Raw genomic sequence first — 17,520 nt, forward strand, 5'->3', positions numbered from 1 at the left:
GAAATACAAAATAAACGTTGATTTAACATGTGGTATGAAGATGTACCACAAAGTAACTTTAACAAACATACAAATCACATACACACAGACACCCAAGCAACTATTCGGATTCCTTCTCTTTTTCTTTTTAAAGATCGCATAAATTTAAAAATCTTTGCCCGCGGCCTTCGTTCCATGAATAGCGAAAATAGCCTAATTGTTATCCTATCTCTTCACTTAAATTTGACGAAAAATACTAAAAACACGAAGAAACATTACCTTTACATACAAACTCCTTACCTTGAGAATAAAAGTCAAACAAAATCATCTTTAATCGATTGGTATCTGCCACTATACTTTCCTAACTTTGAAAAAACTTAATTAAATTTAAATAAGTTTACACGCATAACGCAACAAGTATTCTGATAATGATTTAAGCATTCGTGGAAAAATTCGTGTAATCAAAAGTTCACGCTAAACTGAAGCACACGTGACACCTGCTATAAGATTGTCAACAAGATATTATTATCTCCTTTGACGTATTTCTTTCTTTCCAATTAAAATTATGTACTATCTTTTGGCGCAGTTGTTTAACCTTAAATCGGTGTTATGTGATTTCAAAATAAGTACTAGGTGTTTCTTTTTAATTTGTGTTAGGTTACTATGTGAAGAATTGAAACTCGATCACAAAAGTACTTTCAGCGTATTACAACAAAAAGTCTTTTTATTCTTTTATTTACCAGCATTAAACAAAGTACTTATTAAATTAAACTTAAAGAAGGGTTACACTTATACGCATTACCTAATTTTGAAGTACCCTTTTTTAAGTTTCCCAAAAAGCCACTTTTACAAAATGAACACATCTAATATCTTTAAAATAAAAGTTAAGAATAAATATAATATTCTATCTTTTGTTTTCAATCAAAACTCAAAATGGAAACTGTATTACCGTAAAGTTACATTAGCTAATAAAATATGTACAAGTGAACAACATTAGCGGTTGCCAGTAGATAAACGCCAGTGTCAGCGGATAATGCGCAGTACTCGGCAGAGCAAACATCCTGCGCTATGTTTACTGACGGGGTATACCGGATAGAGGGGCGAGTGGGAACGAGTTAGAATCTTACTGGAAATTAGATACATATATAAGGTTTTCTGAATTGAATAGAAATGAATAATATGCTTATTATTATGGTGATCAAAGCATAAATGTTGACTATACGGGAAAGGCAGAATGCAGCCTGTACCAAGCAGTAGGTCGTATATAGGCTGAGAAAAGAATACGCTATAAGAATGAAAATCTGCAGATAAAACCGAACTTATATTGGTAAGTACGCTTTCAATGCATTATAGTATCACATTATGTATGTACGTTTGTATCAAATTGTAGGAGAAAAGTGACAGGCATCAATTTCTGACTTATAGATAAATCTCAAAGAAGGAAGAGAAAATATAATAAAGTAAAAGCAAAAATTCATAATAACATTGAAGTCAAAAACTTGCCTTTACTCCAACATGAACCAGAGATCAGTACACAGGCAATGTACACAAATCCTGCAGCGTACTTGAAATTAATTTCATATAGCCGCCGGCAGTGGGGGTTAGCCCCACCCCACTGCAGACACGTGCGGAACCACGGATAACCGTGTTTTACCGCGTCGCAAATAGCCCACGGCCTGATTATTATACGATTGAATAACTTAATCATCATTTTCGTTCTCTAGATAATTGGATGAGGTCGATCAACAAGTGATGTTAAAATTGACTGATATAATATCTACTTTTGTTCTTTGTATATCACTATACCTATACATGAATCACTATAGACGCAGTTTTTTTTAATATTCAAGCTGAGAAGATTAAATTTGTTCTTCCTGTATAAAATTCTATATTAATATTAATAGGCATCTTTAAAGAACTGGAAGTTTCTACAAATTGTATTTATATTCGTGACATTCCAATGTTAAATTATCTTCAATCTCTTCTAAAGCCACAAAAATCTAACAAGTAAAATAGAGCATCATGTCTACTTAAATTCGCTCAAAGCCCGTATAGCGCAAACCTAAAAAAAAAATTATATCTTCCCTATCGGGCGATGATGTTGTTAACAATAAAAAGGGGTTTTAAAACAATAAAAATGAACAAAGCCCGAACACAATGGTCACAGTTTAATGTAAGAGTTTGCTCCCATTATATTTGAATATGAGAAGAACTGAATCCCATTCGGATGAAATCGTTTTTAATTGAACCAAGCTTGATATTATTCTTTCAACATTCACACGTATGATGATGAAGTGAAATTTCTTTAAACTGGCACATTATTACAAAACAGGTAAACATTGTTAAGGTTAGAACGATATTTTCCATAAAAATACAAGTTGCAATTAGCTTGAATATAGACGCGAAAACAACATCAATTATCAAATTTTCATGGTTACATTAAAGCGAATACAAAATTACAAGCATAAAAATTAGTTCTCTGTGTCTCACAAACATAAGTGCAATAATCATCTTTATTTGTAAAAAGTTAAGGTTAATTTTGGCTTATATGAAGTTGATGGTATATAACACTCAGACTTCACATTCGTATACATCGCTCACGTACGGATATCTAAATATGCGGATCCTATTAAATCAGAAATAGGTATCCAATCAGTTTACAATTTTTTTCTTTAATAATTTGTCTCGATAATTAATCGGTGGGATTAACTTCTTGAACGAACGATAGTCAATCATTGCGACATTAATGGCCTCCTCAGTTTAATCTGCTCTGTAAGAATTACAGCTAAGACAGCTCTCTCTTAAAATAACAACGATTGTCTGCTTTTATGTTAGTAAGGAGTTAACATTAACCGAGGCATGTTTTGACGTGGGGTTTATAAATGGTTATTGGTGTTTACAAGAACACGCTTTTATACTTTCGTGTAATGTGAATGTCTTAATATACTTCCCCTATTTATATATTTTTGAAGGTCAATGTTTGAAAATACGCCAGCATTGTAACGCTGAGAAAATTAAAAACAAAATTTATTAAATCATTAACCAATAAAATGCAAATTTATTAAAGCAAAAAAAAATAATTGCAAACATTCAATCTTCAAAACAATTTCTTCGTTAATAAAGTCATGAAAAGTATTTAACGTTTCAATTCCGGTCTATTAGACACAATAAAAACACCAATAAATACTTCAAAACTAGTTCAGACAATAAAACTTGAGTCACAGCTAAATCTCAGCCAGACGCTATCAATCACAATCCGACTGAAATACTCACGAACAAAAACGTACAGACAATCAACAAATTAAAACGAAATCATAATGTTTTGACACCACAAATCTATTTTGGATGTTACAACGTTGAATGTAAGACGTCTGTGTAAACAAACAGTTGCGCCCAAACTTCGACCAATAATAAAAAGACAGTATGCGGAAAAACTAACATCCGAGAGATAAAGATCAAAGGAGGCGGTAATAAAGCGATCAATGGCAGACTGTCTAATGGCCACGTCACGGCTCTAATTAACACGTAGTTAGTAAATTAACCTTACATTCAGACATTATAAAAAGTATATCGTTTCTGACGCTTTTTCTTGGTGTAGAATAAATTTCGTTTTTTTTTTTGTGTCATTATATACTTTCTTTAGCGAATATTGTATTTTTTAGTTAATCAAAACAATTTATAATATCTTTAAGATTTGCTAATAAATGATTATGCTGTTTTTGCTCAACTTAAAATCCGTTTTAAATCATGATCTTTAATGAAAACGCAGTATGTAGCCGTCAGTACTGTTCCAAAATACATTTTATTTAGCCAGAAATATTTAGGTACATTCTAGAAACTTGACGTTATATTACAATGGTGTATAATACTGGGTACTTGGTGTACAGCGGTTACCAACTTCGCCGGTGCGGCGGTGGCCGCGTAACAGATGTAAACAATCTCGGGCCGCGTCGTAAACTCCGTTTGATCTCCCCGCGTGCACCCCGACGCCTGTGCCTCTAAAATATGGATTTTATGTCCCTGCTAGCTGCTAAAATACCGCATCACAGCCAGTGACCCTCATAACCAGCCGACGGAACCCTCGAAGATTAACAAACGACATATGGGAAATTTAAACTTATCGAAACTACTTCCAGAGTTAAAGGGAATTGCTACGAAACTTTAACAAATTGTATGGTTCTATTGCTAAAGTTTAGTTTGGTTTTAACAACAAATGAAAATAACGCCATCTTCTGATTATTTAAAGTATAAATACTTCTTTGCCATCAAATACAAAACAGATATTACTAAATTATCATAAACACAGACAATTAAGCACAGACGTATTAATGTGGTGTTAGTTATTGGGCGTCGTCGCCACCCCGTCCAAATTATGAGCCATAACTCTGATTCCATTTATTCAAGAACTCGGCTCCTTAACATTAATTTACGAGTGACAGCACGCTCGCATCTCATCTTGTCGAGTTATTTAATGCCCGTTTTGACACTTATGTGTCGTATCGCCCGTTTATCGTCCCGAGCGGTACAAATTTGGCCGCGACGCGTTTTGATCCGAGACACATTCTTATGCCATTGTACAGTTTTCGGACAGCTGTGATTAACGGACGCAGAAATAACTTTATAGATTCACACAACACTTTTACACAGCGAGTGCAGTATTTTTGTTTTGGAATTCTCGTTGAAATAACTCTCTCGGTGAACATTCACACGCACAGATTCTTTTAATATTGTGACAATGAATATTTGCCACAATCCGAATATAAAGTTAGCACAGTATCTAAGTACGAAGTTCAAATGTACTTCGAACAAATTTTTGTGTCGGTTACGTCCCCACTTACGCTGATTAATATTAATTCAAGCACTCAGTAATCATATAGCACTTCTCAACATTAGAAATGCTCTCTTTGCCGCTTTAATATTCAGAACCCCGCATATGCAAAGGGTCGGGGAACTGAATTTAATTGAATACTGACATTAACAAATGGAGCGGCCCGTTTCCGAGTTCCACATTTAACTTATTATTGTTCCATGATGTCGGAGCGTTCCTCAGCTCCGCCGGATAGCCGCGTGACAGCGCGACGGGCCATCCATCAAGTTCTTAATTTAAAATACCCGCGATCTGGGAAACGCTCTCACGAAACACTCGCTAATCTCCCCGCGAAAAGGGGTACGGTGAGCACGAATAAACTAATTGTTTCGTAAACAACTCTCAATTTAGTGAGCGATAAATCGATCGTGTAAAAACTTAAAAGTGTGCCCATAACAATCAGTGTTTAGATTACGATAAATTTAGGCTAAACACTCCAGCAAATGTTGCAACAACTTCGTATAAAGAGTGTAAGAAGCACCGCGTATACAAAGTTCAAAACAAAGTAGACTAAGTGCTCGTAAACAGTTTAATCCGGCAGTAAAAACGTTATACACCTGATCGCATCAATTGGGACGTCTCCTGATTGTATTAAGAATGTTGTAAAAAAACGAAAATAGATTTGGACGATGTCTTCAGTAGTGTATCGATTAAACACATAAAAAGTGTTTCGCTATGAAAGGCGAAAGGCAACGTGACGTTGGAAGGTCGTAAAAACGTATGGCACAGAGGAGCCGGCTAACTGCAGTAGTAAACTGGCTCGGTTTGTATACAGAGCCCTTGTTATAGTCGTCGGGCGGTAAACAGAGCGCGGCCCGTGTGTCGCCGCCTTTACGGCCACCCTTTGTGACTTTAGTGCTTGCGGACGTGGCTCAAGACGTTGCTGACCTCGCTACGTCACTATCTACTTAATAAGCCATTCTGTAGGACAACACCACGATATACACATAGTTAGCAAACTTAGGGGAGACTTATTTTCAAAGCCATGTTGGCAAACCGCAATAACCTTTGAAATTTACGACACTGTTCTTTTATTAATTTTAGATTATGACTTTCAACATCACTAACAATTGCTTTCATTGTTTTAGATTATGGATACGGTCATCCGGGTGCGTTTAGCCCGTTCCTGTTGAACCCCGGCTGGCTGGATGCGGCTTACCTCAACTACGCGTGGGCAGACTACTTCAGACCACCGCAAATGCGAGACCAAACCGCCACGCTCATTAAAGGTAAGATACAGTTTTATATATACACTTTTGCTGATATAAACTAGAATGAAGATAGAAATCGGGCTCTTCTACTGAAGAAACTTTCTTCGAACATCTAATCCTTTAAAACTTTCGATCGGCGTACAATAACGGTATTTGTTAATTTAAAAATTCCCGATTTAACAAACAGCACTCAAAAACATGTTGCAAGCAACAGTACCGCCCCTCAAGGCCGTACAACGCAAAAGCGGCTCAAATAAAAGAAGCGACTCTTGAACTCTGCAAAACAACACCGGCTCGACCGAAGCAAAACCACCCGCTGAAGTCCACACCACGGGGGAAAGTAGGGGGTGCTACTAAACGTACAAAAAAGCACTGCCTTCACGTTCGAGAGAGTGTGGAGTCAATTTTATTCCAATGTAGGCGACCGCGCCACCAGCCACTTTTTGTTTCCGACGCTGAAACGCGAGGAGCAATGTACTCAAACACCTACAGACTTTTATTAAAGCTGCGAACTGGCGAGCTCACAGACGTGAGACGTACTTTGAACATGTGTAATCGATTTGCGCTTTTTTCAACAGCTTATGATGAGAATAAAGAACAAAAGACCACCCATTATTTTAGTTTTTGCACAACTCCGCATGAATAGGAAAAAACTTTCACAAAGTTTCCGCCGTAAAACTTAGCCATCCTTATATTGTCTAGTTACACAATACTGTGTCACCTCCGGAACCAGATCCGGTTAACCCAATAAAGGCTAATTAAAAATAACGGTCAAAGCAAAACAGAATCAAATTCAACGATCGGGAATCACCTCAATCAGGCGCGACGCCGATATTGGCCCCACCTCGCCAAATTACCCCCTAGTTACGTCCCCTCCACCCTCGTTGCCTTTTAAAGTGGTCTGCGCACTGCCACTGCTGCAAACAGAAAAAGTGCAAAAGAGAAACGAACGTAGCACCACCTCCGAGCTCTTTGTGGCCCAATCTGCGCCTCCATCGTGTCCTTTTTATGCGCCAGCTTCTCATACACGCTATCGAGAATCAAAGCTTCCACGGGAAGAACTTTTTGAACACAGCTGCTAATGAAAATTGCACATTTCGAGCCCTCTTTGTCCGCCGTGTGCGGAGATAGGTGTGCTTCCTTATCGCGATGCTCTCGGCTTTGTGGAGTGCACACGTTGTAACACCTACTCACGTGCTCTGCATCTATAATGCGCCGACACATACTCCGCCGTGTCGCTGAAAGACTAGCATCGTACCGAATTACGGAATACTGTGTCGTGTTGCAAAGAACTTCGTAGAGTTCGGATAAATAAATGTTGCACCCTCACCCTCCCGATATCGCACTAAAAAAACATCCCTTTCGGTGATGCCGCCTTTAAACGCCTACAGATTGTACATTATCCTTGGTACGATTATGCACCCCCGTTGTTCAGGGAATAGACGGAGTGCCCGAGCGCCGCGGGCCATCCCCAGGGGCTCGTCTCTCATATTACGTCATGTTAGCAAATCAGCAAACGGTTGCTCGATATATTCTATTAGTTTTTCATCAACATCTAACAACTCATCATCTCAGCCTATCGCCGTCCACTGCTGAACGTAGGCCTCCCCCAAAGAGCGCCAACCATCCCGGTCCTGGGCAGCCCGCATCCATCCGCTGCCAGCCACCTTCTTCAAATCATCGGTCCATCGTGCCGCAGGACGTCCTACACTACGTTTGCCTACACGTGGTCTCCACTCTAACACGTGTCTGCTCCATCGACCGTCTGTCCGTCTGCAGACATGGCCGGCCCATTTCCACTTCAGCGTGCTGATTCTGCGAGCAATATCGGTAACTTTGGTTCTCTGGCGGATGACTTCGTTACGAATTTTATCCACCAGAGATACCCCGAGCATCGCTCTCTCCATCGCACGCTGAGCAACCTGAATTTATGGACCAGGCCCACGGTGAGTGTCCACGTTTCAGCTCCATACGTCATTACGGGTAGGACGCACTGGTTAAAGACCCTGGTCTTAAGGGATTGTGGTATCGACGATTCAAAGATATGACGTAGCTTCCCGAATGCTGCCCAGCCCAAACGTATTCTTCTGCTCGCTTCCTTCTCGAAGTTGTGTCTCCCCAGTTGGATGGTTTGGCCAAGATATATGTATTCTTGCACAACCTCGAGAGCAGCGCCATTTACGACCATGGGTCTCGGAAGAACAAGGCCATTGTACATGACTTTAGTTTTATTTAGGTTCATTCCGAGACCCACACGTCGCGAAGAATCGCTTAGGCCGTTAAGCATCAGCTCCAACTCCTGCAGAGATTCCGCCATGATGACTATGTCATCTGCAAATCGCAGGTGTGAGATGTACTGACCGTTGATGTTCAATCCCCGTCCTTTCCAATCAAGCGTTTTAAAAACGTCCTCCAATGCGTTTGTAAACAGTTTCGGAGAGATTACGTCTCCCTGTCTTACTCCTCGACGCAATTGGATTGGTTTTGTGCTCTGTTCTTGTACTTGAACGGTCATTGTCGCGGCCTTGTACAAACACCTCAGCACCTCGACATATCGGCAGTCCACGAGACATCTCTGCATGGATTCCATCACAGCCCAGGTCTCGACGGTGTCGAAGGCTTTTTCGTAGTCCACATACGCTAGGCATAGAGGTTGATTATACTCCTCTGTCTTCTGTATAATTTGCCTTAGCGTATGTATGTGGTCCACGGTGCTGTAGCCTTTTCGAAACCCGGCCTGCTCCGGTGGCTGGAAGTCATCGAACTTTTGGGCGAGACGATTCGAGATAACCCTCGAGAACAGCTTATACACATGGCTCAGAAGTGAAATGGGGCGGTAATTTTCAAGCCGCGTATTATCGCCTTTTTTGAAAAATAATACCACCACGCTTCTGCTCCATGCCTCCGGTGTTATGCCAGTATGGATGACGGAATTGAAGAGCTTAACAAGCTCTGTCAAGACAGGTGTTCCACCTGCCTTGAGCAGCTCAGTGGTTATTCCGTCATCTCCCGGAGCTTTGTTGTTGTGTAGCTGTCCGAGAGCTATTCTAATCTCACCCATGTCAATGTCGGGAAGCTCGTCTGTAAGGTGGCGTGTAAGTCTGGCTCGTGGGTCATCCGCGCTGTGTGCTTGGGGCGGGCTCGATTTTGGTGAGTATAAGTCCCCATAATACTTTTCGACTTCAGCGAGTATCTCTGGCTTCGAGGTAACGGTAGTGCCCTGTGACGTACTGAGTTTTGTCAGGTGACAACGGGAGATATGAGCCTTGGAAAATACTTTTGAGCCTTGGTTCCGCTCTATAGCTTGCTCAATGGATCGGGTATTCGCACGCCGAGTATCGCGTCTTATCAGCTTTTTTATCTCCCTGTTAAGTACCTGACGCTCAGACGGTGTTGCGTTTATGTTTTCTCGCCGTTTCCTCATCAATTCCAGGGTCTCGCTGGTGAGTGCCGACTTGCGTCCATTACTCATCGGTCGAAAATACTTATAGCCCACCTCACGGACAACCCGTACCAGACAATCGGTGGCGTCGCTAATATCCTGAGTAGTTTCCAACATAGCGAATCGATTTCGTAGCTCCAACTGGAAGCTTTCGCAGCCAGCCTCGACCTGGGGCACGGTTGGTCTGAGAGTTGACTTCATCAATCGCGCTCGCTCGATTTTGAGATTTATACTCAGAGTGCCTCTTACCAGTCGGTGATCACTACCGGTATTGACCCTGTTAATCACAGAGACATCTCTGAATATCTGGCGCTTGTTTGACATAATGAAGTCTATCTCGTTCCTCGTCACGTTATCGGGGCTCCGCCAGGTCCACTTCCTTTGGGGCTTCTTCTGAAAGAATGAGTTCATCAGGAAGAGCCCTGAGCCTCGAGGAAGTTTACCAGCATTTGCCCCCTGTGATTTCTGCGCCCAGAGCCGAAGGGACCCACTCTCGACTCGCCATTCTCTTGTACTCCTACTTTGGCGTTGAAGTCACCCATGACAACAGTGTAGAATGTTTTGGTACGAGACATAGCTTTCACTATGTCTTCGTACATGGCCTCGACTTCGTCGTCTGGGTGCGAAGACGTTGGGGCATACACTTGAATGACCTTCAAAGTGTAACGCTCCGTTATTTTAAGAACAAGGTATGCCACCCTTGCCGACACACTGCCAACTTCCACAATGCTGCCCTTGAGTGACTTGTGGATCATAAAACCGACGCCACCTTGAGATGGTTGGTGTCCTTCTCGGAAATAGAGTAAGTGACCAGCCTCGAGAGTTATCGTCTCCTCCCCCTGTCTTCGAAGTTCTGATAACCCTACGATATGCCAGTTAATACGACTTAACTCTACTTCCAATTCGGCAACGTGCTCGTTCAGCCGTAGTGTACGTCCGTTATACGTCGCCAAAGTCAATTTGCGTAGGTACCCTGCCGTCACCCGGGGATTCTTAGCACCCCCACTGCACCGTTACCGTGGCCGGTACCATGGCCAGGAATAGTGCAGCTACCGGGAACTGGGGGCCGTGAATTTAAATTGTGCTGCATAAGGGGGGGATTTGCCGTAGTCACCACGCTTGGCATGCGGGTTGGTGACCGCAGTTCTGTGGTATAGTTATTCTCCGTGGGGCGCTGCTGCCCGCCCCCGGTGTTGTTTTGTCCCTTAGTCGCCTCCTACGACACCCACGAGAAGAAATGGGGTGGTGCAATTCTAGCCCGGCACCACACGGGTAGCAACAACAATCACGGTTAAAAGACCTGAAAAATATTTTTCCTTCCGTTACAAGTACTAATGTTCTATTATCTTTGTTAACAGGTGCTGCCGGCCCAATAACAACATCACCGGTAACATTACCCGGAGCAGAATTGTTCCCGTTCCCACCAGCAATTTCGAATCTTCCTCCAGCGGGTCTGATCCCTCCTCCCGGTGCTTTCCTACCGCCAAATGGGCTCCTACCATTTGGTCCGCATCCGGCTGACCTAGCAATGAAAGCCCTACCACCAGAACTGACACTGAAGAACGGCATCAATCCTTATGAAGCACTAAGACACTTACAAAGCAACGTTTCTTCAATGGATACATCGAGTGCTCGCTTGTCACCGACGAGTAGCCGACAGAGTGGTAGCCCAAGAAGTGTAAACAATGCTAGTCCTGATAGATCGAAAGCTGATTCGAAGTCGGAAGTTAACTCAATTCACGATGCCACAATCTCCGATGAATCAGACGAAGAAACCATTGAAGTAGTGAAGTCTGCTTTCCATCCGACCAGACCAGCGAATGTTGAGCTTCAAGAGATGAAGCGGGTTCAGGCCGCTGACTCCACGGTATCAGACAGGCCGCGAGCTCGAAATGAGTTAAAAGCACCTTCACAGCGTACCACGAGAATGTTGTCGTCTAGTCCTACATCCACCAAGATTTCGAACGGTTCGTTAGCGACGCACAAATCTGTGTGGCGGCCATATTGACTGTATAGTGCTAGTGACCTTAGTACGTGATAGTTATGTATCCATCGTGATGGTGGATTTGTTGAAATGTGATAAACCAATGAGCTTGTACATAATACATATAGGTATTAAAAATCCTTTGATTTATATCAGATATTTATTGTTAGATTTATTTAGATGATAGAGTTTAGACTAGCAAAGTAAATGTTGATAGATTATTTGTTACTTTTATTGCAGATGTGTTCAAGCTTGTCTATAATAATTATTTCGTAACTTTAATAACTGTAAATCGATTTTTAAATGTAAAGTTTTATTATTCTTCGAGAAATGACTGATTACTTTAATAGTTAAAAAGACAAATGTATAATTGTAAATAGTGTAAAAGGGTATTTATTAAACGAACAATGTACAATAAATGTCTGCCAATTGCAATGTATAATCGAAATGTATATATGTATCTAGAGATTATGAGATAAAAGAAAGATTCTAAGAAATTAAGACGGTATTTTTATTTTCAACCAGCATATAAATCTATGTTGTCCCGTTCAGGGTGACTTTACACATTCGTTTTCATTACATGTATATCGAGTGCGTGTAATTGAGCCGAAGAGAAAAATTTAATGACATCGCAGATCATGCAATGTCGCTGTCTTATATTAGTCGCAACTTGAAGACATTTTTAGATTAAATAGAAGAAGAAGAGGAAAAAACTAAAAATAGTTTATTATGATCATGTGACGATGATAATGTTATGGTCGTTAATAAACAGTTGATAATTCACTTTGAATTAAATATCAGAGTTTTTTGTTACAGAAAGAAAATTACTCTGGTCACAGTAATTAATAATTGTTTGATACGTCAAAATTATTAGCAAAATAACTCGTGCAAGTGACTCGTGAGCAAGAAGTATTTTATAAGGCTACTCTACAATTGAGTGATTCAGTCTTACGATTTTAAAAATAACGCGGGTTGGAATCTGTTCAAAATCGAATCAAAAAGGGGCAAAAAAAACCCGCAACAGGCAGCAATGTCGATTTTGTGCTTAGAGGATATCGGTATTTCTTAGATCTTATAAACACGTAAACTAACTTCACCTTATATTTACATGAAAATAAGACGTAAGCTGACACAATGTGCATTGCACATGTTATGTTGTAACCGAACTTATAAACACCGCATGCTAAAATCTTGACGTGTTATTAAAGATGAATCAAAACTCCGTCTTTTGTTTAATGCAGTGTTATTTCGTTAAACTGTTTTACTTTTAAAGACTGCAAGGCTAAATTCTCTTGATCATGTTGTGGCACAAGCTTTGATTCATAGCAAAGTCATACGGTGTTTAGAAAATCTAAAGAGCTCTAGGCATTTTCGTTATCTTGTTGTTTCTTTATTTTATTTATGTTCAGTTTTAGGGTAAAGTCGGTAATATTTGACATTGAAACGTACGCAGTGAATAATATTACTTATAATCATGTATTACCAACAGTGTTCTCAAAATGTTTTCTAAAACCAGCCACAGTGGCCTGCATTCGACTAAATCTCACCACTGCAACGAAATCAAAATTAGTTTAGATCTTAGCCGCAGAAGATAAACTTTTTAAAATTATCGACAACTAATCCCGAAATATTGTAGAGTCTAGAAATATATCACATGAATAAAAAAACATAATTCAAAACATTTTAAATGACTTAACTGTATGTGAATGTAGTAGACAGTGCAATACATTAAATAGTGACGATATACCTATTATCTATTTATCATACCTATTATCAAAGAGACAAAATCGCATCAACGACATCCCACTCACATCTCTTGTAGAGCATCAAAACATTTGACAACATATGTACAATTCATAACTCTCTGACTCCTCGCAATCTTCTGTTCAGTTCAATGACAGTCAAAACATAGATACTTTTAAAAGGAAAATCACATGAACACCATGAACGTCAGCATTAGTACGTATAGGAAGAGTTGTGGATGCGTGTGGGTGCTATCAATTGTGTTTGCGCCCAACTGATCTGGTTAGCTGATTGCAGCCCCCCAGCGGTCACGCCGCTCCTCAAACAACGCCTGGATACTGTAATACTGGATATGACAACACCTCTTCATATTATCGAGCTATCATCAACCATCTGGTAACTTTTAAAATAATTTTTGAGGAGCTTATTTTGTTTAAATGCGAAATGTGTCTTAGTTTTAGTAACAGTAAAAGTTAATGGCAATGTTTCATTTTCTTTGGAAGATAAAGACAGACGATTTGATCAGCTGAAGAAAAACGCATACCGGTAATAATTTTGAGTGCAAAAACAATACTGTCTATGTGATTAAGTTGTTTTCATCCGAAAGGGGATCGAAGCCTACAAACATAGACATAGTACTTGACATAATTCGACCAGACAAATTTAAATAGTTTTAAAATAAAAAATGTCCTCGTACATATTATTTCCAAAAAAAGTTGAGAGAACAAATTCTTTCTCATTTAACTAACATTAATACAATAGCACAGTTTACAATCTATTTCTGTCGACTCTTCTCTCCAGTCTCCACTACAACAATTTTCTCACACCCCAAAATATTCACAACCGTATCCAATGTTGTCGCGCACATCTCTCTGAATAGAGCCACCTCATTATGTAAACCTTTGATTCGCACTCGTTATGACTTACTTTTTGGTGCACACACGCCGATGTATAACCGGTACAACTCTACATTGCACAGTGTACAACCATCCTATTTGGTCGTATTAAAAACTTGTGGCCAGACAGCCGCGTCAGTGAATATATTCTGAATTTGAAATTTTGTTTGAGCGAATGAACGTATGTTTTCAATGCCCGAGTGATTACAGTATGAGCTTCATTTGTATGTGTGTGTGCGTGTGGTCTGTTTATAAACTTCGCTTGTGTTTGAAAGTTGAATATCGAACGAAAATTAACGAAGAGCTCGATGAGTAACTTTCTGTAATACTTTTTAATTTCCTTTTATTGACTGTTCGGATGACATCCTTTGTATGAGGGAATTGCAACAAAACTCCAATTTGCTTAGTGTTCAACCTTATTTGAACTTCATAAGCGACTGGTTTTGTGTTTTTCGTCCTACTTTGTTAATTTGCTAGTTTCAAACTCCGTTTTGTGAAACACAAAATACGCTCATCAGGTCGGCAAATACCTTCAACAAAGATGTTCGTATAGCCTTTAATTTGGGCCAAAATATCCTTGTTAACCTGTTCTGGTTCACTAAGAGTAAAACAGTGCTCGCATTGAGGCCCGAGCAATCAATGGACAATCAGCAGAAATCCCAGCTTTCAGCCTGCTTACCTACAAGATAAAAGCGAAAACCTACGTACGTAAAAATAAAAACGTTTTAATTCCGCCGTGTCGCAATGCAGGAACCGCGGCTTAACCCGCCAGTGCCGCCGGCTAGTGCGCGACAGCATATATCGATAAGATCGACATCGCACCTGCTTTTATTGTTTCAACCCGTTCGACGGAAGATCGCCTCGGGCGCGACCCGGGAAAAATCTAAATGGAGGCCTCCAATGTCGATGGATTTATCGTACAGGTACCATCACTTAGCACCCATTAGGATGTAACTGTTAACATTTGAGTTGATTGAGTGTTTTTCGGGAAATCGCTTTCTGAAAAAAGGAATTAATTTGTGTTGAGCTATTCGTTAGGTCTAATTTATTAAGTTCCTTATTATATTTAACAGGCGGACTGGTCGATATAAACTATCGAACTGTCTTTTTAACTATAGTAGATTACAGGCTCTACCAGATAATTATCATCATTAAATTAAATTTCTTGTGCAAAATAAGTTCGGAAAAATTAAAATTAACAAAAAGGGGAAAATTCCAAAATATAACAGACAAATCCCTCTCATCATCCCACTCGAAAGTCAAAAAGGGGCGACAGGGCCACACTGGACATAACAGAAAGAAATCTCGCTGATAAAATTTTAATGCCTGTATAAAAAGGCTATAAATTTGATTTACGCGCCCTCCGCCGCTGTAACGGGGTAATATCGAAAAATAACATGAGATAATGTTGGCTTACAAAGTGGGGCCAGGGTAGGATTAGCTGATATTTGTGTTCGGAATGTAGGAAGGTAGCACTCGAGCGCTGAATGTTCCACTTTGGCCGATGGTAAAATGTTGGAAATTGACTTTTTGCTACGGGGAAATTATTTGTTAGTAAGAGATCATCTTATTCAACATTCATTACTCTATATAAAAAAACAGATAAATTTAAAATAATGGCTCACTACAAAAACGTTATAAAAATCCAATGAAGTCAAATCCAAAAAAGTAATGTGTTGTTTTTACAAAAAACAAGTAGGGGACGGCAAGTTACCTCATGAAACATAAAATATTCGCAAAGAAAGCACTTGGATATAATAAATTCCTTATTGGGCCGCGGCAGGAACACAAAATGAGTAGAAGAAGCCACTTAAAAAGATTGGCACTCAACGAACTGGCATAATCTATGCAAATTACGTCAAATTAGGAGTCGTCAACACGGTGCGCCTCTCCTGCGTAATTTTGAAGGCAAACCCTCTTTATTATTAATATTTATTCCGCTCCTTCCGTCCAAACGGAGAAAAAAATAAATCTCGCCGAAACACTTCGATCGTCTAATGAATCGGATAAATAAATTGATAAAAGCGTTTCACATGTAAGTAAATTTGACTGGGAGTTGTTTTAAAAAAGAGATTTTCGATGCATAATTTTATAAATTTTTGGGTAACTACTGTTGACTGTAATTTTTGTAATTGGATTTAATTTTAACAAGCTACGCATTCCTCAAATGTGTTTTTGAATGTAAATTAATATTCCTTTTTAATTTATATTTTTTTAGTTTATCATACAAATCGTTATTTACAGCAAAAAGCTGTTTCGAGGACTCAGTCAAAATAAATTAAATACTCTAAATAACTTACCAAAGATTTGTTCATCTTTTCTTAGCCTTGATACAGAAATTGTAGATCGAGAATTTACTATCATTTTTTATCAAAAATATAGACATAATTTTATAAAAAAGTATATTATTATTTAATAACATTATGCGAAAATATTAATATCCGTTCATTTCGACATTCATCTACCTAATTAATTAAATGAAGCTCTACATAGGTAGAGTCTGATAATTCGCAGAATTTTTGTTGCAGCATCGGAACGTAGTGGAAAGCTCCAATTATTTGCCAACTGTTCCTACTTGACTCACAGTCAATACTTTAATGATCCGTTTCTGGACTTTGACTTTCAGACATGGTAATGCTAAAGTACGTTCAAAAGTATCTACTCATTAGTTTAACGTACATTTTTAAAGTGATTTTATATTGAATTATTTTTGATATTAATATGTATTACGGATATAGCAATGTAAAATGTAATTTGATGTTCATTTCTGTAATATCCTCACCATTGATACAAATTTCAAATCAACAAACAAATACTCTATCTTATTAAGTAGGAGGACTAAAGTTTATTTAAAGCCAGTTGCTTCAGATATTTTTTATTTTAAAGAAGTAAATGGATCTTAATATAAGAAGCTGTTCAGGAATTCTGGTTATTTTGACTTCTTCCTTATTCAATTTAAGTACCAATGTTGAAAAAAAAAACATTTTTACATTTATTTAATTGTTACCAGTCAATTACCACGGCTCAAGTAGGTAGACTAATTCAAAAACAGAAAAACACCACATCTGTGGATTTATGGTCTAGTAAAACAATATAAATCCCAATGTAGGTAAGAGCGAGGGAGAAGTAAAGAAAGTCGGCGACTAACAAGCCGAAAGGACGGCAACATGAAAGGTGAGTAATAAAAAATCATAAAATGCCCCGAAAATATTGTTTGTGTAATGCCCGTAACTAAACCGAGTTATAAAAACATTCCCTCGCCTCATGAAAGCTACTGGTTTCTTAGTTAGAAACACCTTTGTGGGGCTACAATCATTTTCTTTAGAACAATTATATTTATTAGGTTGCAACTTTCTTAGGTGTAGTTGTTAGAAATTATTATTTTTGAGTTGGTAAGT

General features: G+C 39.1%; 1 protein-coding gene across 1 annotated transcript; it reads left to right on the forward strand.

Moving 5' to 3' along the window:
• Positions 1–5,900: 5,900 nt before the first annotated feature.
• Positions 5,901–11,809, forward strand: LOC113507026 (segmentation protein Runt-like; the record flags this gene model as incomplete). Its single annotated transcript, XM_026889883.1, has 2 exons — positions 5,901–6,075; positions 10,858–11,809. Coding segments are annotated over 2 exons (825 nt in total), but the record flags the coding sequence as incomplete, so codon positions are not given.
• Between the last annotated feature and the right edge of the window lie 5,711 nt (positions 11,810–17,520).

Source organism: Trichoplusia ni, unplaced genomic scaffold (genome assembly GCF_003590095.1).
Source record: "Trichoplusia ni isolate ovarian cell line Hi5 unplaced genomic scaffold, tn1 tig00000281, whole genome shotgun sequence".
Lineage (NCBI taxonomy): Eukaryota > Metazoa > Arthropoda > Insecta > Lepidoptera > Noctuidae > Trichoplusia > Trichoplusia ni.